Below are 23,213 nucleotides of genomic sequence, written 5' to 3' on the forward strand. Positions count from 1 at the left end.
GTCCACACCTCGTGCTCAGATATCTTCTCGAATCAACGTAACAGCTTGACTTCGGAGAATTCATCCTCTAATTTTATCAGGCTAGTTTGCTTCTAGAGGTACATTTCGATTAAGCAGTTTCAGTTGACCTCTATTACATTACTCGGAACGGTGCCCAGACAAGTGATCAGCGTGATGGGGTCCCCGGCTCCGTTCAACCACTGGGTCCTATGCGACTCGCGATTCGGTGTCAGCCCGTTTCTGACTTTCCCTTCAACCGGGAATTTTTCTGTGGACAGCGCAGAAGCAGTCCGTGTTCAGCGGGAAAGAGCGCCGTGTCAATGGGATGACAGCCACGGAGCATCTGGCGGCGAATGGCGCCACATATATAAACTCACACCATATACAATTGTAATCACTAGTGGCTGCTCCCCGTTGTTCTTCTTCGTGAGCGAAGTAGTCGTCGTACTATTGACGTTTTCGGGCCGTCTGAATCTATCTGCGTATCCGTACGTCGATGACTGCTTAGGCGCATAGAGGAACCTGAAGTCAGACTGCTTGCGTGTGCCGGAACACTGTTACTATGTATGTGTGAATCTTGATGGCATTTGATGCTCCCAATGAAGGGAAGATGTGGCTGAGCATAGATAGAGCGTTAGATGCGGACATGGAGGAAGAGAAGCTTTATTAATACTTCAGAGCAGTGAGAGTAAACAGCACCGCCAGTATGCATCGACCAAGCGTTCAATATGCAATCCATTGCATGGAACTAAAACATTGACAAAGGTGTCGTGATATTAACTTGATTAAAATCATTTATTCATAACATGTTTAGCTGACATAAGGGCGAAAAAAATCATAAATATGCAGCAATTGCATGTTGATAATTGCGTAATTGTAATTATACGCTCCCAGCCTAACGGTAAAAAACAAACTCACGAAACTTGTCTGGAGAGATTGAGTGAGCGAATAAGTAGGGTGAAAGACAGACTAAATGGAAGAAGGAGGGAAAAAGCAACAGCACAGCTCAGACCTTTTTTATGTTTTCTCTGAGAGCAGGATCTGAAATCCAACCCTGCTGATAGATAGCCTAACTCTAAATAATAGTGTGACATTTTTTTTTTCGCAGATAATACTTTCCCGCCTTATTAAAGGGAGGAGAATGGCCAATGCTTTACTAGAATTATCTAAAAATGTATTTCTTCTTGGAACTTCAGCCGTGGCTGTACTCAATAGCCTTATCTATACTTAACGAAAACCTGAGAACGAGGGATATTGAAGTGGATTTTAATAAAGATGAATCATGTTTATAACTTGATGTTCATAATAAACACACATAAAATATTAACATAAAACAAGGCAATTTTTAACCATTTGTATGAGAAAAATAAAAAAAATTCCATAACTCGGAAAAGTTTTTGAAAATGTTTTATAGCTTAGGTATTTTTGGAGTTTATTGATAATTTAAAGAAAACTTGATTAAAAAAATGAAGAAAACTGCCCAGCATAGAAGCATGGTATGCAAATGATGAACAAAGAGCAGATTTTATAGTGAAAGCAGACATTCGTTGTTTTATTAGGGTGCCCAAAATGAAACTATAGGACTTTTATTGACTTTTTTTATTCGAACACAATTGGACAAAAATTACTGATTCACTGACCAGAGATTACAGGTTCAGTCTTTAAAATTAAAAGGAAAAAAAAATATATATATATATATGGAAAATAAGAAAATATGGAAAAACCTTTATGGGTTTTTTAATTGCTCTATACTCTATTATATATACGACAGCTGAATCTTGTGCATAGTTTTATTAATGGATATATCGTAATAGATATACTATCTTCAAAACGCATATGTTTGCCTGTCAGATGTGCCGCAAAGGTTTTTTGATAAATTAATTCTTAAAGTTAGCATTTATACGATTTTTCTTTCTACGAAACTATTTGATCTCTTTACTGCCGCCAAGCAAGTTTTTGCCTTACCTTTAACGGCTGTCAATGATAGATCTCAGTGATACAAGCAGGATGACACAATCATTCTAAAAGGCGCTCTATTATGTTCAAAACTTGAAGATTGGTATACTCTTAATAGAAACATTATTTTCCTGATCACATTTATAACTAGGATTTTGGCACTATTGTAACACCAGCCTTGGCTTAATCTTCCCTATCGCCTATACATCGTATTCTAACGTATAGTAGCGTTTCCAAATATTTTAACCTGCGTTTAAACAATCCCAGGGATGAATTGACTACAACATTTGTTGAAACAGAAAAACCCAAACCAAAACGAGGAATAAGATAGGAATACTCAGGGTACAAAAAAAGCACAGCTGACTACATTTATTGTGTTTTATTTGAATTTATACTTGCCACATGAACGACATACAGTTAATTCTAACCCAAACTAAAAAAACAAAAAGAGAAAATAAGGCTTTTTTATATCCAGTGCTACTATTGGTTGCTGAATTGGAAAAAGCTGACTCCGGACATACCCTTAATATTAGGTACCCAGAGTAGCTTTAAATGCGTCTACTAGAGGCGCTATTTAGCACTAAGGTGCACTATAGTTAGTGGGGCCATGTATAATGCCGAGATGCATACGATGCAGTTTTTCGGTTAATCGAAGCAGGAAGATAAATCAATGTCATTCTAGATTCAAATCCGAAAATAAAAGCCAGGTAGGCAAGAAAAATAATAACGAATAAATATGCATGGATTCTAAATAATTATTTAAAAAAAAGATAGCCTGTAATAGTTTTGAATTGAGATCATATATAAACAGCCGTCGTTATTGAAACGCACTCTAATGCAATTACTATAATAATGATATGCTATGAAACTTAGATGAATAAGTCAGCAGTTTGATTTAAACTAGCACTAGGGCGCCAATATTGTATAAATTAGTTGTTTTTTTCCATTTTACCACAAATTTACCCGAATTTCTCATGTAATAGTTGATCGTACTCGATTAAAATCAACCGGACCTTAGTAGGAGGTTTACAATCTGGCAATTGTTCAGGTTATCGAACGCCAATTCCTCCTGGGGTGGTATAATTCACAATTTTGACGAGTTCTGCTCGATCATTACTAGGTAATTGCGTCTTTAGCGGCTCAGATTAGGTAAAACCGGAGGGTGACTAGTAGACAGCGCCACCTATCGTGAGCCAAACCTGCTTTGACTTCAAAGATAATAGGTCGTTTTTGTATTTTTTAAAGATTCATTGATAAAAAGGAATTATTATTTTTGTGGCTAAAGAAAGTGTTCTTTTTTAATGCTAATCTGTTTATCTTTTGACTTAGGGCTAGAGTAATTTGGCTCATGGAAATCATGCTAGAAACGTATTACTCGCAATGTTGTGGAGTTACCTTCAGTTCAGCAAAAAACCAGCCCAGCTTTTATAAAAGCCATACAATTTAAATCTGAGTGAAGTCTAACAAAGAAGACGTGACTCGCCCACTTCGGTTGCAAAGCCAGAGATGAGCCTTAAAAAGACTTATGATATTTTTTGAGAGATACACGCTTTCCGAAGTGTTGAGAAACTTCAATACGCTAAACAACTTTCACCTAAATTTTCTTTTTCAGAAGGTTTCTTTGTTGCTGATGGGTTCCTAAAGTTAATGAGTTTAATTCGCAGAAGCCGTCGTTACTAGGTTCATTTCTTGCAGCAGTATGAAAGGCTTGGATATAAATGAAAGAGTAGTAAATAGTGAGCCCAAAAGTCTTAACTTATTAAGCTATTCAGAATAACTTGCTGGACAACACATTTATTAATATGACGCTTTGAAGTCAACAATTTCGGTCATATTTTTCCTAAATGTAAAAAATACAAAATCTCATCACGACTCCGTCGAGTTATTGCCTAAATTGATAGTGGCCTCATCGTTGCTCATAAGTTTAGCCTAACCAGCCAGTTTCTCTGCGGCCGTTAACAGTCCCTTTATCCTAACGTATTCAGAACTTTGATGGAAGCGTGCACCAGTCGCGCATCACAGACTGTAATTCTTAGGTTCGGGTTGAAGAGGTATTTGCATAGCATGAGATGGTTACTCATCATCTAAATTCCGCCATTCAACTTAACTACTTCCATGAATAACAAAAACTGCTTATGTAATTGACAAATCCGGCATCGTCAAATTTATTGCTAGCAAGAATGTCAACTTCAATCCGTCTTGGTGTATAAAAACATTTACGAAATACGAAAATTTAACACAATATTCAGTTTAAGTTAAGAATGTTGATGCGTCGCTTTTTTCTACTAGAGCTGCATTGCTAGCGCTAGATTTGTTCACACCTCGTCTCTCTCAGCAATCGGGGCATGCATCAAATCTTAATTCTTTGTTATTACTATACCTGTATAAGACATATGATGAAAACCAATCTGATACGTTTTTCATTGATCCGAAAGGCTAGATGCATTTTATCGTCTGAACTAGTGCTAGTGTAAAATAACCGCCATTACTTTAATTCTAGGATCAAATCCCCCTCCCTCAAAAAGAATTCTCGATTTTGGATAGTTTCTAAATCACCACGTTGTAGGATGCATGTAATTCGCCCTGCAAGACTATCCTGTTTTGGGAACATGGTAATTAATTCAAGTATATCGACTTCACAGTTTCCGCTTCGGTGGCTAATCTAAAAGTGGAAATCGGAGTAGGTCAGCGCATGCATAAATAACTAGGCAACACTTGAGGTAACTTTAAACAAAAGCCTAAGTTACTGAATCAAAGTATGGTCGTCAAGTGTTATCGAGGCCACATCCAAGTTTGTTTAGGTTTAGTTAATTCGGTTCGATTAGAGAAGCCTTTTAGTGTTTATTGGTGTATAATACAAAGTAACTCCAACATTTGCTTTAACATTGCTCCCCCTGTTCTGGGCTGAAACTTCTTAATTACAAATGAAGTCGTGATATGATAATAAGTAAGTTATAAACGTGCTGATCTTTTCAAAAATTTGTTGGATAATTTATAAGCAGATACATACATTTTCAATAATCTATACAGTACTATATATATATATATATGAAAAAAGGTTTGTGCGAAGTGTAATTTCTCTCTGATATCTATCTAGTCAGCATCCAGCCAACGAGTGGAACCATTACAAGCGTAGCAGATATCAAGGCTGTCTTAACAAGTGGGGTTTGCCAAATGACGTTCTCAGGATGTACAGTCCGCTCGTGAAACTTATCGATTGACCCGCTAACATTTGTATCGTTTTGTAGTGTTTCGTCATTACTTTTCGCTAAGATTCTATTAGCTCCGTTTTTTATAGAAGAGTTATTAGTAGTAGCAGCCGAAACGGAGTGTGTACTCAACAACGCACTTTTTTTTAGGAGTGCGTTCTGCTTGTTAAGTCCTTCCTGAATCTGAAAATCGATAACGCATATTTCGAAAAAAACGATACGAGGTATTAGACAACCGCGGCACCGGGCAAGAGACATACATTCACTAGAGAACTACATTACTAGAATGACATCAAAAGTCGGTATAATTTTTACATTTATCAAATTTCAGGTCTATAGTGTTTTATTTTGTATGAAATTTCAGTGTCTTCCACCGAAGCTGAAACTTAAGAAGCATTACGCCCGTTAAAGATATCCCCGTGGTAGCTCAGTGGGTAACATGCTTGCCTGCTAATCTTAAGGACACGTTGTGGCCCAGGTTCAAACCTGGCCATAGGCAGACAGTTCGTTTCGTAATGGTTGGGAGCCAGCCACCTGACAGATAGATTGTCTAACGGCTACACTGGACGTAAAATTCGAGGCTGGTTGAAGATCGCTACTTGGGCTATCGTCGAAGCCAATCCAACTAACGATATCTTTATAATGGCGTCATGATGTAGAAATGAAGCTTAATAAGTCTCCGTACACGCCCATGTATGGGAAAGACAGTCCGATTGTGGCCGCTTAGGAGACATGTGGAATACCTGCATGATAAGGTCACGGCATTTGGCTGTTTCAGACGTTGCGTCTATAACAAGCTTCCTTAACTGGTGCAGACGATATTGGTTGTTGATGGTACTAGCAACGATTCCTGAACAGAAAACGCAGCACAAAAAATCAATGAATTAGAAGATAAGTCTGTGCGCGCCATGTTTTTGCAATTGAGCAGCTCAAGAGTTGCTACTTTATATATTAATGATTATATTACTGTTATTAATGATAATAAATAAGTTATAAATATATTTCAAAACAGCGGTAGCGTGAAGACAACCAGTACGCTCATGTACTAGGACGGCAAGCATACCGATAATAGTTCCAACGACCGAGCCAATAATGGACCAATATTTGGTTTTTTCAGCCTGGGCGCGCTCCTTTTCGTGGGACTCTCTTAGTGCAAACGAAAGCAATGAGAACAGCTCGTGTTCGCGTTTTTCTGTCGCTCGCAGTTCGCTTACTAGAAGGCGCTCCTCCTTGAGAATGGCGTGTTCCTGAAGGTGAGCAAGTTGTTGAAGAAACAAGGACAGAGAAACGCACGGATAAAGAACTACACTGATTGCACGGATAGAACGTAAGATTGATTAGAGCTTTAGTGCGGTGCCTGTTCTGTTATTAGATATATGTGTTGTTAACTAAGTTTGTTTCACGTTAAAAGCTACACTGTTCATTGCGTTAGTTTTTTATAAATTATATATATAATAGAAACTAGATATTTTTCATAGGGACGCTATGACAGCATGGGACCACTCATTTGATCTTGACCAGGTTGCCTTTCTGTCTCGGTTTGCTATAATATAGAGGACCCATTACTCAAAAGGGCAGGTTCTGTAATGCAACAAATGAGTTAAGACTCATGAATATTTCGATTGAGCATCATCGCTTATACTCACTTTCGTGACGAGCTGCAGGTGCCGGTCTTCTCCGCGGACGGTTTTATCTAATTCAGCATGAATTTCTCTTAAATGACGTTGCAGCTCCATCATGCATTGTTGTTTTGTGGTACGAGTATTCTGAGCTATTTTGAATTCCGACTCTGCTGATATTACCTGCGAGCAGAATGTCCTATACTTTCTTAGTTAGAGTAGAACACGTTATATCGTTGATGATTCGTATAATACGTGCTTGTTTGAAGTATAAATTATCATAAATTTGTTTTGATAGCTGTCTAAAAGGGTCATCCGAAATGTGCTAATATGCAGAAGGATAACTTGTTTTATGTTTACTTTACGTGCGTAGTGCTTACAATAAGCATCACTTAAAAATATGAGACCATTCAGGCGTGGTTTTAATCTTAATCGTTATTAAACGATTTCCCTTGGAATAACTGCCTTTCACCTAATTTCAATATAGGCCATCATAAAAATATAAGTATTATTTTTGGTTGTATCCTCAGTTCTCAGTGATTTTCAGTGAGCGAATGTTGCCATACCGAAGATAGCACTTCACGGAACTGTCATGAGTCAGCGCGTCAACGGCCAGTAGTTTTTGCATCTTAAGTTTTGTACTAACCTTGGCTTGCGCAGCTTTGACCTCAGTGAGGCCAATAAAATCTTCATATAGCTTCGTTATGTAATTGATCTTTTGTTCAAGACGTGGATTTAGCACGAACCATTCTGAGGCAGTGGACGTCGCACGTAATGGATCCGTGCTTTGAGCTCGTATCTGCCCATATCCACTGGTTTGAAACAGTCCATTAAATACAACCAGCGACGAACAGTCAGATAGACGAGGGGCACAACTGCCACGTATTGTAGACGCTGGCTTCCACAGTCGTATCATTTGATCAATGGGATTTGTGAGCTGTGAATTAGAAGCGGAAAAATACACAATGAAAAAAAATTCATTGCAGAACCTACTGAAATCTAAATGATTACTGAACGATCTGTACAGTTAATTAGAGACACAAAACAACTTATAACAGTTGTACAATTGTCTAGAACAAATAATAACAACTCCGGGGGGTGAACATCAAATGTGTTCTTTACCAAGATTGTTATTTCCTGATTGTATCCATAGGCCGCGTGCTTTGTTCCTGTCTGTAACTATGTTGTAGCACTGGTGCCCGTAGTTCTGTGTGTAGACACCAGTAAACATTTTAGTCGCAGTCTAAAATTTCGTCCTTGATGGGCTACAAGTGAACTGGAACAAAAACATTGCATTTATACATTTACTTCCCTCGAAGCCAGTAAACATCGAATGTCCATCGAGTTACCTATCTGTTCGCCTCATGTCACTTGATGGTTAAGCTTTCCGCAGTAACAATAACATACAGCTGAAATTCAGTTGCGCGACCATCACAATATCTTCTCTGTATTTCCAGGCTGATTCGAAACATTTTGTTGCCATTCAGACTTACCAGTCCCTAATCGTAGGGTAACGTTTGCTGTACACAATTTTTATGGTTTAGATCTTCTGAAAATATAAATTGGCGAAGACATTTTTTTACAGGAAAAGGAACAGTTACAAAAAGGGCAAGTAAGTTCCTTACAAGGACCACAAAAACAGCCTTGAAATGCCCAAACAGAGTGTGGTTCTTATAACTCGATGTGTACATATAGGCTGCACATCGAGGCAATCTGACATGAGAGGTAGAACGAATGTGAAGTACATAAAAGTGATCTTTTAAGTGGTAGACCGAGCGAATCGTCCACGCAACGTATTACTTTTTCAGCAAGTAATTCATTTATAACCCACTAAAATATTCAGTAAGCAAAATAAAGCAAATCAGAATTAATTTTTCAAGAAACTAGGCGCATGAGATACACGTCAAGCTAAGCAGAATGGTAAAAAGAAAAAAAAAACTAAAAACATCAAAATACTTCATTATAAATGTAACTGATAATACAGACCGAAGTAATGGAGGATATTTTTATACGACCTCTAAACGCCTCCAGGATGCAAAATATTTATCTATTGACAAGCACAAGGGTGTCGAACCCCAAAATGGCGCTAGGCCATCAAGTGTCGTCTGCAGTTAAATGTAAATAAAGGGTCTCGAAGATTTGACGACCACATTCTCTTTCCTTCATTCATCACATAGACAGCTGTGTTCAATTCGCGGCTTTTCTGCGTAGCCTTTCTATTTCCACAATCAGAAAAAATATATTGTTGGTTCTATGATCGGATGTCCGTCGTTTGTATATGGTTAGTTACATTTGGACTAGTTGCGGATTCGTACCGCGCAGTATTCATTATGCTATAGGATCAACCTATTTCATCGACCCTTTACCCCCTGTACTCTAAATTGCGATCAGTTTCTCATGGACCCGTTAAATTATCCAGTGATTTATTTTATTGTGATTATCGCATTCTTCATGTTGAAGCTTTCTAAAACTTTGTTGTTATTGTTTCATTATTTCTGCAGTTTACCAAAAAATGTGCTGACAAAGTAAGCTGTCTTCATGTTGTATGTTTTGAAAACTGCCAACCGTTTCTTAAAAAAAAAAACTAGAATTCAATTCTTAGAGTTCAGAGAAAATACCTAGTTTCAAAATGATTTCATAATAATTACTCAGATTTCCAAAAATTAGCCCAAATTAAAAATCATGGAAATGAAGTGTTCCTTTGGTGGCATTAAAACACATTGCATTCCCATTACGAGATTTGAAAAAGGCAAATATATATATATATATATATATATATATGCCTTTTTCAATTATATTATTTTAAAACTGAACAAGTGGAACGGATGGAACTTCGATATTTTAGGTTTCATTGGGGATAATTCAAAGCCTACTTTGCGTGCCAGCTTTCATAACGAAGGTGTGATCTTCTGCCAATTATTATCGCCTATGAAGATATATCAATAAACGCAGATTTGGGAGCATGTTTTATCCAGGCTAAGCTCTTCAGGTTTTCATTTGATTGCGACCAACAACCGCTCTTACTCAAAGCCAATTAGAGAGACAGAAAGGTTTGGTTAAAAAAACCTTTGAGCATAAACCGTTGAATGTTGCTTCATAACACCTAGCTCAATAAATGCAGGAAAATTAAGCTATTGCAGTTGTTAAATGACCCAACTAGTTTGGTAGCTCCAATGTGGCTTTAAAACACCAATGATTACGTGCCTGAGATTTACCTCTTAATATCCAACATAAATGTGTAAAATCTTTTTTGGAGTATTTGCTATTTATTTACACCGGCCCGCGAACGCACAAGATTGAAATTCTGGGCCTATTTTGTGGTTAGCGAACATCAGGACTACAATAAGCAAAGGACATGTCTTGTGCGCGAGCTTATATTGTCTTGCAAAAAAAGCTCAACAAAGGACCTATAGGATCACCTTTTTAAGGAGAAAACGTCACCAAAACAACTCCTTTCAACCTTTACTTTTTTTTTTCTTTTTTTTTTTTATATAATTAGCACATTTCGAAAGCGAGTTGAAATACTGCTTTTATGAGTTCTAGAGATGATGTCAATAATATGAAATTGATATTACATATAGTCCAACTCTTCGAAGTGCAGAACAGGTCATCTAATCATCTATAAAACGAAATAGAGGAAGAACCGACTTTGTTTTAACGAACTGTTCACGACAAAAAGTTGCTATTCATCCATTGTCAGAGTATTGTATTTTGCATTTCGTTTGTAGAGCTTTCAGTTCAGCCGACGCTGTATCGCCTGTATTATGAAATATGTTCCTGTGTTTCAAGATCACAGACGTCTTTCAAAGTCTGTTCAAGGTTCAAGGAAATTCATCCTAAGGTGAAGGCAAATAACGAGTCGGCAATCTTCATTGCATTTAAAATCTTACATAATTCAGCTCGCAATATTAGCATTGTCAGTAATTTACAATAAAAATGGTACGAATCCGCTTCTCAATAACGCTTCTTTGAGTTGACTTCTGATCATTGCAATCAAATTGGATTTTTACCATGGCGGGCGTCAGAACTAGTTGAATTGATCCGCAAACGTTAAATGGATTATTTGACTGTTTCTTTCTCTGTGCATTTTTTTCTCTATTTGATTCAGAACCCCCTGCGCCAAAATTACTAATATGTATCCTTAAAATGTAAACGAACTCTCGTCTAATGCAGGGCATAATGGAAGGGCTTTAGCATGCAGTCTGATTATTATTGAAATTTTGCTAACTACCAGCCGAACATTGTCTGAATGTGATAACCATTAAGTCAAGTGAAAGATAGGTAAACGTTTGTTGCCGGGTGCTGAAATAGCTGTTAGGCACCTGATAGGGTCATGTACGGGTAATGTGTGGCGCTGTGTCGGGGACATACTGACATTTTTTTCGAGTTTTATTATTAACATCAGCTTAGATCGAATTGAAAATTATTTACATCTAGCTAAAGTAATTGATAATTGGATTTGACCACAAACGCGTTGTGAGAATAAGTTTTTTTCTTTTGTAATTGTAATTGTAAAGACGTAAACAATCAATATCAGAATGTAAAAGCGATTAAAAAGCGCTTCCACCTATGCTACTTCAAGGGAACCTTTTGCCATGCTAAACATCCTTATTTGTCCTTGGTTTGTGTCTATGTGTTGATGGAGCTAAAATGAAAACTGCTAGGTGATGAACGGCCGCATAAACAGATACAAGGGGTAGCGTTGTTTGGATGGTAAATGTGTATCTGTCTCAATGCGTATCGTGATTACCGTTGGTTTAATTCTCAGCGTCAATTGAATTATCGGTATGAAAGATTATGAAATATAAGGGAACAATAGTGCTAATAACTACTCTGGAAAGCTGCTTGCATCGTTAGCGTGCCGTTGTACAGGACTTTCGGAGAACGTTGGCCAGATAGGTCCAGCAAGGCCCACTCCGGTTAGACCTCTTCTAGTGGAACGGGTGTTTGTTGCTGTACTGAGGAGCCTATTCCAAGAAGCTATATATATAAATAGGACAATTGGAGACTGAGAGAAAAGGACGAAGACGACATGAGCTGAAGACAAAGAAGTACGTTTTCTCAGCAGAGCAGGGATCCTTGGTATGATTTGTTGACTACGTAGGTTTATTTACTTTCTGAGAAGGCATTGCTGTTCGAACTCACTGTGACACAAACAGGTGCTCCCTGTTGAAAAACAGACTGTTAATAGGGGGTAGCGGCCGCTAACACCGACGTTAACAAGGCCACCTATGGACAGACAACTGCTCCAGGAAGAACCCTTTTCGGCATCCCCAGAAGAGCCTGGTAACCTCTCTAATCACTACAGCTGTATCCGGCCAAAGCTCAAATGACGGGATATCAGTGTACAAGGAATAGATTCAGCTTGAAATTAATCAGTCAAGCAAACTAAGCAAAACAGAACTATGTAGGTAAGCCCTCGTGGGAGGTTGGTCAGCGAGTTTCAAGATCGCTCAGGTCGCCAAAGATCTTTCCACAGCGCTTACGTAATTCAAGATGAAGACGTGTACATTTGTCGATAAATGTCTTTTGCAAATGTGTTTAAGCCGTACCATTAGATACAACAGTATTTCGCGTAAAAGATCCGTTGCAAATCGGTCCGTTTCATTGAGGTGAGAGAGGCGTTTGTATAAGAAATTTGCAGGCAGCAAACACCTTTGAACCGTAGTTTAGGATGTGCACACAATGAATGGTTTTGGCTGGGCGACGTTTGTCAATAGGCCAACTTTGAGAGTCCAAGCTGTCTTTCAGCCGCAGTGTCGGTCGGACTGAAACTAGAAAGAAGACATTTTATAAACGTAAAACAGGTGATTTCATTTTAACAGTAGGACCTGTTTCGTATAGCCGGCACAAATGTTTCCTTTGTCCTTACCACTCGACCGTATAAAAAAATTGAGCGCAATGCTGGTTTAATATCAGCCGTCATAAATTTATCAAGACAATAAGATATCTCTTTTTAGCTAGTTGAAGTGAACCAGTCGACGCTGTCATGTTGAGGCTCGTTACACTTTCGCTTAATCGCACTTTATACATAGTAATATAACGGTTTTTATTATCTAGGCTGGCTTATCTAGCCGTTTTATTATCTCCCTCTTCTACACCCCATTGTCAGTGTAGTTTATTGATTCTATTATAGTTTATTGTGTCTAATAGTTCAATTGCACCCGCATCGGTCTTTCCTATTTTATTGATTATTAGATTTTTGCCAGCACGATCGTGGCAGCTGCGTCTGTTGTATATGAAAAGATATAAAGTTGGTAACAATTATTAATGTTAATTGAATATAATTTAAGTGGAATTTGGAGCATTCTGTGAAGTCGTAATCTTCTTTATATTGCCTATCCGCCTAAAATAGGTAAGCCGATTTGTTCTGAAGTCCTTCCGTTTTGAGCCGCACAAGATGCTGGCCCGGTGATGGTGTCGTAATAAGGCGTTTGCACGCTTCTGAACTTAGGTTCTGATTGAAGTCGGCCATAGATAACTACACAAATTTTCGTACCAGTCACCAGAAGCAATGCTTAGCTAAGGCGCTAACATCGGACGTAAAACTCGAAACATTTATCTTAGGAGATTGCTAATTAGATAGGCCAATAGGCATACGTTAACTAACGCTGATGCAAGATCGTTTGCTTCACCGGTAGAACTTGCGTGTCCAGCTGTTACTGCGGCAACGCTTCTTGTAGCGACATGAATGCTTGTGAATTACACGTGATAATTGCAAGATTCTTTGTCCATAGCGTTTGATGAGCCCATTTCCCTATCTCCAAATTGGACAAAGGTGTCGAACTGAATTTGTATTAAAAGTCGGGTTTTTTGCGGGGCATTAATCGGTTAACACGAGATTAGCTGGTTAAAAACAGGAAATTTTGTTCTTACTAATTCACAATAGAAAAATAAATTGCACAAGAACGCGTGTTGTTCAAAACTAGAAATCCCACTGAACTATCCACAAGTCAGACCCAGTTTCCATAGAAAAAAATCGATGTTAATGTCTAGATCTCCAGAAGTGTAATAGCTAGAATAAATCTGGCACTACCAGACCTTGCCTACGCTTAAGGTTTTTTTTTATCTTTTGTCTCTACACTCCACCGTTTTACAGCTAAGTTGAAAGCTAAGGTGACACTTTTCTATGTAGGTTGTGCTTTACGTTCTATGAAAACCTCCGGCAGCACTGCCCATAAGAATGGTTCGACAGCGAGACGCGATATAGGGCAGAAATTATTTATTATAGCACACTATTTTTCTCAAGTGGAAACAGACTCAGTCAATCAATTTTTGGCCGTGTTGATTTAGGGATATCTGGAAATAACGTTTTTAATGTAGTAATATATAGATATCGTATTTTTGCGGTCTGACTACCTAATTGTCGCCGCCATCAGCCATCACAGATTCATGGTCTAAATAACTAATGGCATTTTTGAGAATCATCACCTAATTTGCATTATTTAGAATGTGACAGCCTCTTATTTGTAATAGACAATTATCTATTTAACCCAAGTATTCGAGCTTGTACTACAAAAAGAGATTTGTTGGACTGTAAATATCTCGTAAAGCCAATACGACTCATCAATTAATTCTGTGTTAAACGCAAAGAAAACTACCTCAACCTAATAAACAAATTCCCCAAAAAAAATGTAAAATTAAAAAGAAATCAAGTTATACGTTTTTACTTACATTTTATGCATTGTTTCAGATTGCTGGCTGCTTTTAGCTCGAAACAAAGCGCGAGGTCGAATCTAAACCTTCACGTGTGCATGTAAACGCATCTAACGAATGTAACCTATAATTCCGCTTTAACAATTTCTCTCTCTCTCTCTCTCTCTCTCTTTCAGTAGTTGATCAATGTTTAGGCAGCATCATCCGAACATTTCAAGCACTTTCTAGTCACTCCCACTGTCTATTAATGAGGTCAACCTCTACAACTGGCCGTACCCCACAGTGAAACAGGTGCAAATATCCTTAGGCGACGGAGCCTCTACCAGCCGCCTCTGCCGATTCAACTACGAAGAGTTCAACTATGCCTGAGTTTATACGGTAGCGGAACGCTCGTCTTTGCGAAGCCGACACGCGTTTATGGTCATGGGCGCGCAAACGCTTCCCTCCTTCGTCTGATGGAGTAATTACGAGGAGAGCTCTCTCTCTGGATTTCGGTAGTCGCCACTGACAAGCGATAGATGGATGCTGACCAGAGCCTAAAGAAGAAAATGGGCCTTTAAAGCTACTGGTGCCGTTGCTTGCTTTATGAAGTCGCCTGTCAAAGGAAGAAGGAACCTACAGCAGAGTGCCTAGATGCGTGATGCACGTTGCCTTGTCAACCTGCCGGTTGCTGTTGCTGGAGACGCTTGGGTTCTGGGGTGGGAGGAGGGTAAAGGACTGAGGGGTTGGTTCGTTGATGTATGCCACCAAGGGGTGTAGAGTTTCCAGCTGTGCACCAGTGGAGCCATTCACGAATGGGGAGCGGACGAATAGTGAAATTCAATTTCCTTCTCCTCCCTCCTGCGTTCTTGTGTTACTAGCTAGCTACGAAAGGCGCCCACTGCCTCCGTTGCACTCCCGTAGAGGGTTAGAGAGGGCAAAATACCCCCAAGGGCTAGAAGAGATGACGCGGCGCCTCACCGATCGATTTATATATGTAGTTTGATAAAAGGGGACTAAAACAACTGAACGAGCGTGACTGATGTACAAAGTAGTGAGTGTAGACGCTGGGTTAGTCATCGATGAGTTGAAATCTGTCGATGAGAAGTTCGCTCGCGTCAGCGAACACTGAATTGCGCCGTTTGTCAGGGTCGAAACTGGACAGAGTCACGTCGAGATGATCCTGCGGACGTAGGACCGAATAAGGTGTTGCTGTATGCGTATCTAGAACGAGGAACTGTGCTGTACAAGATAAAAATATGGTCGAGAAGCAAATAAAGAAAGATGTGGAGAAAAGGGCCTGGTAAAGAAACTGGTAAGCAGGGGGTAAGAAAGTATCGGAAAGAAAAAACAGAATGAAATGATCGCGACGCCACCGCTGTCGGTTTATGGCCTGCAAACAACGTACTCATAGCGTTTCCGAAAAAAAAATCGGGCTGCACGCAGTGTGCCAGGGAAGCCTACCATATGCAGTGGCAGTTGAGTGGAATGATTGCATTGGGTGAGTGGCTCAAGATGCGAGAAATGGTGGAACATAGGATTGTGCTGAAATAAATTTAGTTGTCAGAGTAATTAAGTTGAGCCATAGTAAAGAGAGAATAATAGAACTAAAGATCGCAGCTGTAGGAACGAAATGACCAAGTAACTGTTCTGCTAGATATAATATTGGACGTCGCAGTGCATCTTATCATGTCTGCCTTTTTTTTTTATCCAATATGATGAGTTTTCATTTTGATTTGAGACGATATGGCATACGAAAACAACATAATGAAGGAGTTTTACAAGAACCAGCTGAAATAACTTTTTTTTTTATCAATAGTAAGATCGTCACACATTAATAGATTTCATCTCATAAATTGTTAACACAAGATTAACTGGTAGATCTCCGCCGTGTAGTTATCGTTCACTTCGCTTCTACGCTCAATACCAATGTCATATTGATTAGTATCGTCATTATTATTACTTTAATAATATTAGATGACTTACAAATAAAAAAACAAGGGACAATCACTGGTAGAAGACGATATGGCTGAAGAAGATACCTCTATTGAATAAGTTAACAATACAAGTTCAGGCAGCTCGTTTCCTAGGTGTGTTAAGGTCTATGAAGTCACTATCTTTTCTAAAAGCGAAGTTATCAACTCACATATAACTAATGGATACATTTACAAGCTAAACATCCCGCTATACTTTACTATCAAATGATTGAAAGAAAAAACAGTGATAATCCATAAACTTTCTTATCGAGCTTTTACACGTCACCCGGAGCCCGCCCCCATTATGGGGACTTCGTCAACTTCTGCGAAGAAAAATGTTCCTTGTTTTTAGTTCTGACTGCTAAACAGGTTGTATCCCCATTAACTGCAACTTGTATTCGTCTGCACTGATGTGTCGGTACTACTCGACGTTGGAGGCCGGGACTATAGCCCTGTAGGGGTGCGGCCCGCATAATCTCGAAGATAATGGAAGCGAAAGGTCCTGAGAGAGGGTTGCGACCCTCCCGAAACTAAGATCATCCTGTTTGTGGACACCGGCCAAATCGATTAGCAGGCAGATAGATGGCTTTTCCCATCGAAATCACGAAAACTTCACTGCCCTACTGAGACGAATGAACATGGTGTTTGCCCATTATTTTGTTCTCATTAGGCAATAGATAAAACAGAATGCCCCTAATTGATAACATTATTTATGTTTGTAACCGTAATGGCTGACGTATATGGTAGATGTTTGTCGAAACAATAGACAAAAGTAGTAATGATATTTGCGAAATTTTACATACATACCTTGGGGAACTTGGATGATTAATTCCTACATTAGTCTACGGGGCAACGCGTCTGCAACGAATCCATTGGGTAGATGCCAAAAATTTGGGAGTTAACAATCTGAGCACGACAATTTTAGAGGCAGAATATCACTAATCACTTATTCGCCATTGGCAGTTTAGCGTATAGCAAGCTAACCAAAATGGGATTGGTTAACACCGGGAAATCGTGTAGGTCAGTTTCCATATCTAAGGTAAGCCACAAAAAATACAGTCCGGAACCCGTTTTGCTAGATATCATCCCCCGAAATACATCCCTTTCCAATACACGATATGGCACCAAAATAAATAAGCATATTTTGTTTATCATATATGTGATTTATTCTAATATGTACGGATATTATCTTATGGTACAAATATGAACAGTAACGAAAGCTATTCATTAGTTTTATGTAACGGTTAGTCTGTGACCGGATGGCTCACTAATAGAGTAAATGCGAGTTTATCTAGTTGCCTTCTGTCTCCGATGTTCAAAATAAGAGATGAGACGGGCGTCCTATTTTCCATACGGCCTGACCAGAGATCTATTATAACTGATCATCGTTTAAGATAGTTGGTTTTTCCGATTGAAAAGCACCACGTGTAATTTTTTCATGACGCAGTATCAAGCTTTAAATGCTATTACTGTTAGACGTTATCTTTCCCAACAGGAATGCTGTCAGCAATACTCACTTACTCAATTGTACACCATGTTTAAGTAACAGTGTCTCTTTAATCCAACTAATCTTATTCTTAATCTGTGGAAGTCAACCTAAACCGAAGGCCTCACCATCTCCGAACGTAAGCGGCTCGTGAGTACCTTAATGGCTGATGAGGGCTTAACATAGAAGTCATTTATACTTCGCCAAATGATGCAATTCGTGTTAAGAAGCTGTTACCTTTATTTCAATATTAATATATATTACATCTAATGGCTATATAGGAAAAAAAACAGTTGTCTTTTCAGAAATTGCGTAGTGGCATATATTTCGTTCAGCCAGAAACACTACCACGGAAAGAAATGTTTCCCTATGTGCACGTGCGCCTGCGGTCTCAAGAAGTCCATTCAATGCGTTCCCTGCGCAGGTTATCAAAGCGGCAATAGATTACGAAGATCATACGAAAATGCATAAAAACAAACACGATCACAATCACTTTATTAGTTCTGCGTTAATGTGGGAGATTTTCTGAAAGTTCTGCTGATTTAGCGTCCGTTAATACCAAACGGCTACGGAAGCCGGCGGTCGCATACTGCATATACGCTAAACGTTTGACGAAGACTTGAACACGTTAAACTGACCAACTGCAGCGCATTCAGATTCTGTTCATCATATTCAGGTAAGCAGAATCGTGCCATCATAATTGCAGATCCTGCAAGTTCGTTAGGGCAGCCACTTACAACTGCAAGCGTATGAATACTTCAAACCCCCCTTATAAAATAGCCCTCTCTAATGGACGCGGTAGATTCAAATCAACTTTATTCAACTATACAAGCGTAAAAGTTGCATTGGTTTTAAGAGACTGGGATCTGTCGAGAATCATACGACAGTTTTATGTAACATATCTGGGATGTGATAACAACAAAAAAAAACCGCATGAACACCCATTACTGCACCTCAGCAGTCATGGGCGGCGTATATGTTAGGCGACGGCCTCTGCACATGCGTGCACCACGGTCAAAAACACCGTGGTCTTTGAAACAGACGCTCTGCGCTATTTCGATCTATACATGTATCGGCTTGGAATAAGGTGCTACAGTAGCTTACTATGACGGTGGCGTTTCGCTCACATAGATACGGGGCTCGGGCCGTCGACAGGAAGCGCCTATATTGGCCCTTTAGGGTTAAGCGGCCATGCAGAGAGAACAAGCACTTGGTAGCATGTGGGCAAAAGTCGTCGACAGCTCATCTGATCTGGCTTTTATTACAGCACAATTCTGAACTAGCGAACACGTCCCGTTAATTCAATAGAGATTTAGAACTAATTAAAAGAACCGTAAACGAGTAGTCTACACTGATAGGATCGTTTGTCAAAATTAAAGCATAGGCCAGGAGGCTAAGTTAGCCAGATAAGGTTCGCGTTCAGCCTCATCGAAAACAAGAGTACGTGTTATAGAGATAATCGGTACGCATTCACATTTGTACAATTTTTAAAGATGAAGCCGTTTGGAATTTTAAACCACAGTAAGTAAGCCTGCATGAAGGCGCAAGTCTGCTTCATGTAACCACTAGGAATTAACCTAAGCTTGAATTTCTCTTTTTTTGAATTGGCCTTACTCCGCACTAAACAAACTGTTTTACGCAGTTTTTGTCGTTAACGTACTTAACTAGCTTGAATTGTAGGACTCACAGCCAGCCTAACGTAAATCATAGTTCAGGTACATGCGGTATTTGTCTGTGGGATGAAGTAGGCAATGGAGCAAGGGACTTGGAACCAGGAAACTTTTGGTTGCAATCCTATCGTACGTACCACCAGTTTCTCCATTGTATACTGGTAATTTTCCACCGTTTATCTGACGATTGATTTGCAATTATCCAGCTGTGGTACTGAATTTTTCCAGCAATTAACGAATTTGTGTGGCGTTACAGCCAGTCTAACAGAAATTAAATAGTATTAAAGAATAAAGGGAAAACTATTTGCTTCAATTGCCTATGAAAACACAGCTTCCGTTAATAGATGGAACTGACTTAGATGGTTGTCTCAAAACGCTGTCAGTCGAATAACTCTTGTCACTCTCTGGCCAAACGGCCCTGGGCTACGGAAACCGCTAAAAGGTTTGATCGGTTAGATAAGTATTTTGAATTTTTCGCCTAATGACTTTATCGCTGCTGCAAACGATTGGTTTGTTCCAGCACGACACGGATTTCGAATTTAAACGGTACATCGTATCACGGTCACCCGGCTCCCTAGACTGTCCTATCGTTAGTGGGCTATGTTTAGGCAGCTATTCAAGCCCCCTTTGAAAGAGAGCTTGAAGATACGCGAAGTACTCCTTAAACTGGGTAAACTGGGTAAAGTAAACTGGGTGTTGGCATAAAGTTTCGCATTGGAAGGAGCCACCACGTGCCTGAAGCAAACATTGAATGCAGAGCTCGCAAACATTTAGCTCTTTTTGCTTGATAACGATACCCTATCGCATACATGCGTGTGCAATTTTAATGAGGCAAATTAACTTTTTATCATAATTTAACGAGTAGGCGCAAAAGTGGAATCAGATAGTAAGTCTGAGATTTGTCCTCACATCTAGAAAGAAATTACGTTTTACATGCTAAATGATTTAAGAAAAAAATTAAAAATAAAAAAAACAATAAAATAGTATGTATGCAACAGCTCATCATTATTTTCATATAATACACGACTCTGATAAATGTGAACAATTTCCGTTTGTCCATGTCCACTTCCATCGAATATATCAGAATGTATCTGATTAGATAAACAAGGTGAAAAGTTTATCAGAAATATTTTTTTAGCTTAGCCAAGATCCTGCTCCATCCGCCATGCATCAATGCTTAGAAACTTGCCGATGATCGACTAAAACTGTAAAAGAATTAGTTCGTATATATATATATATGCTTATTTCCGCCTCCATTATTAGAAACTGATGCCTTAAGGTAAGATCGAGCACAGAATTTTACCTTTGTAATGATAGATTTTGTAGCCGTTTTCTCTCCTCAGGCGGTATACATTGTTTCCTTTTACAGTGGACTAGCGAGAAAGTGGAGGGTGCTTCACGCTATTTGGTTCTAAAGTCAAGCGCACCGTCGACGAGTGGCTTTCGAATTGGGATCGATCTAGCCACTACCAGTGACACAGAAGGAAGCGTGCTGTTACAAATGGAGTGTTCCGTAGGGCGCTGTTTTAATTCGTTTACATTGTAGTGGGTGCATGCGTCTGCGGTCCTCTAGAGGTGGTCCCAATGACGAAACCGCTCACCCTACGATATAGCCTCGAACGGTGAAGCGGAGTGCTCCGAAGTGCTTACGCAACGTATGAAAAAAGGCCCTACTAATGCTACATGTTGTCGAAGCCATTTTGATCGTGAAAGCCAAGCATCGTCTACTCCGTAATAGAAGTATGGAAAGCTATGGAGAAACAAAGAGAGATATTAGGAACTGATGAGCGCACCTGAGTTCAAACATCAAAACGAACGAGCGGCATTTTAGAGATAGCAAATATTATAGAGCACTCCTGATAGCGCCCACCTGTGCGAGCATCGGTTTCAAATTGGGCGAAGGGTATTATGTTGTTACTGAGTATTTGTCCGGAGGTCAATCATAGGGATGGGGTAAGCCGATGCACTTGGATCGACATACATAGGCCAAAAAAAAAATCGACCATTAGGCTTGTAGTCAATTTTGAAATAGATTAGGATGTTCGTTTTATTGTAAAAGATATCAGCTATATATATATATATATATATATAGTATATGAAGGCTAAAAGGTTTACTAATACAAAAAATGAACTTTTTGTATTGTAAATGTTGCTTTGTTTAGTCGAAATTTGGATGAAAAATTGGAGAAAAGAACAGCTCAGTTTCCTTTTCTTGGACCTAAAATTTAAGGTTACGGATAAAATTGTGATAAATAGCGTCCTTTAGACCTAATTTTGATGTTACTCTTTTCTCTAGCAGTTGAAAACTACCCAGTATCTGTCCTTTGATCAGTTATTTTAGTAGCCAATACAGTAAAAAATTGTAGGCCTAGCGATTTCGGAAGAATAATGTTCTCAACAAGCTAGCTACAAAACATTGGACAGTCTAAGTAATTCGTATGTTCAAGCACTTAATGGCCTGATCTGTTCAGGGTGCGGTTAAAGCCTTGAAAAATAAGCAATAACAACGGACCTCGCCATAACAACGAATCTCTCGAAGAAGAATTACAAATATTATTTATTCTGAGAACTCATTTGAGGAATTGAGTAATGCACTACTCTGCAGTTGTGTTTGCCCACATTTCGATGGAACATAAAATAAGGCAGTTTCGCTAAACGGACGAGAATCGTTTCCATTTGCCAAAGCCAAGAAAGTAAATCGAAAAAGAGAAAAAAAAAAAAAAAAAAAAAAAAAAAAAAAGAGAGAAAAAGATGGAGAGTTACGATGAGCAGCTCTGCTTCAAATCGTCGATGGCCAGGAACTGCTACCCTGCATAACAGATCAGTTGTTGGTAGAATCAGTGCGTACTTTAAGTATTTAGTGTCAGGGACAGGGAGAACCACCGCATGTATGTATGTGGCAGAAATCTCTAGTAATATCACCAAGCAGAGATGGCCGACACTCTGATTAGAATCGTTGCCCCATAGCTGGACATTTGTATAGGGTCAGGCAGCACAGTTGAACCTTTTAGCTGACAGCCTTTATTTTCTGACAGTTTGGCACCGAAGCAAACCAGCTTTAGAAAATAACCTTTAATCCAGTCGTAGAGTTATTATAGCTATAATTTGATTTCACTATCCGATATGATCTATTGAAGTAGTGGAAGGCTTAGCACTACCCTATCAATCGATTATTCCTCGAACATATACAGTTTATACTCTACTATACTCTAGAAGCAAGAAAGGAGAAGCAACTTAAACTGATAGCAATATTACTCAATAACTATTCTATATAAGACAAGGTAGTTCTACCAGCGTGCAACAACGGTCCGACAATAGTCTCGGTATATCAAAGGTTCCGTAATCGTTCTTCAACCGTGAACCGAACCGTAACTTTATTGAATAAAATAATAAATCAAATTTGTATTCTTGCCCAGACTATCCTGTGTTATTAATCAAGCTCTTTGTTCGACTACGTCTGATAGTTGTTAGCTTTGGAAGCTGCAAAGGTCTTTCAATTAACAAGTCGTTAGTTATATCGAAGAACCTTTAGTCGTCGAGGCCTACGAGAAGGAAAGGGCGAAGTCTCTGAATGGTTGCATGGCGAAGGACTGTTCAGCCTATTGTCTGCAAATGAAGTACGTCCGAAGCGATAGAGACGCCTAAGCTGCCTATATCTGCAC

General features: G+C 39.1%; 1 protein-coding gene and 1 long non-coding RNA gene across 5 annotated transcripts; one reads left to right on the forward strand and one right to left on the reverse strand.

Annotated features, from left to right (window-relative positions):
* Positions 1 to 450: 450 nt before the first annotated feature.
* On the forward strand, positions 451 to 14,606 carry LOC147755806 (uncharacterized). Of its 2 annotated transcripts, none has more exons than XR_015325908.1 (4): positions 451 to 564; positions 5,530 to 6,492; positions 7,315 to 9,065; positions 10,513 to 14,606. It is a non-coding gene; the product is annotated as an uncharacterized LOC147755806 (long non-coding RNA). The 2 variants fall into 2 exon arrangements; XR_015325907.1 differs by lacking the exon at positions 451 to 564 and adding an exon at positions 590 to 765.
* Positions 4,090 to 7,700, reverse strand: LOC111248689 (mitochondrial potassium channel-like). 3 transcript variants are annotated; one of them, XM_022801441.2, is made up of 5 exons: positions 7,431 to 7,700; positions 6,812 to 6,967; positions 6,229 to 6,412; positions 5,909 to 6,015; positions 4,090 to 5,348 (listed from the first exon to the last, which is right to left on the reverse strand). In XM_022801441.2, the coding sequence occupies exons 1-5, from the start codon at positions 7,698 to 7,700 to the stop codon at positions 5,046 to 5,048; spliced, it is 1,020 nt and encodes a 339-aa protein (XP_022657176.1). In that variant the 3' UTR covers positions 4,090 to 5,045. The 3 variants fall into 3 exon arrangements, with proteins under 3 accessions (XP_022657176.1, XP_086842489.1, XP_022657178.1); XM_086986363.1 differs by having other exon boundaries at positions 7,531 to 7,669; XM_022801443.2 differs by having other exon boundaries at positions 6,812 to 6,983; positions 7,431 to 7,570.
* Positions 14,607 to 23,213: the final 8,607 nt, after the last annotated feature.

The sequence above is a fragment of the Varroa destructor genome, unplaced genomic scaffold (assembly GCF_002443255.2).
Source record: "Varroa destructor unplaced genomic scaffold, Vdes_3.0 BEIS01000004.1, whole genome shotgun sequence".
NCBI lineage: Eukaryota > Metazoa > Arthropoda > Arachnida > Mesostigmata > Varroidae > Varroa > Varroa destructor.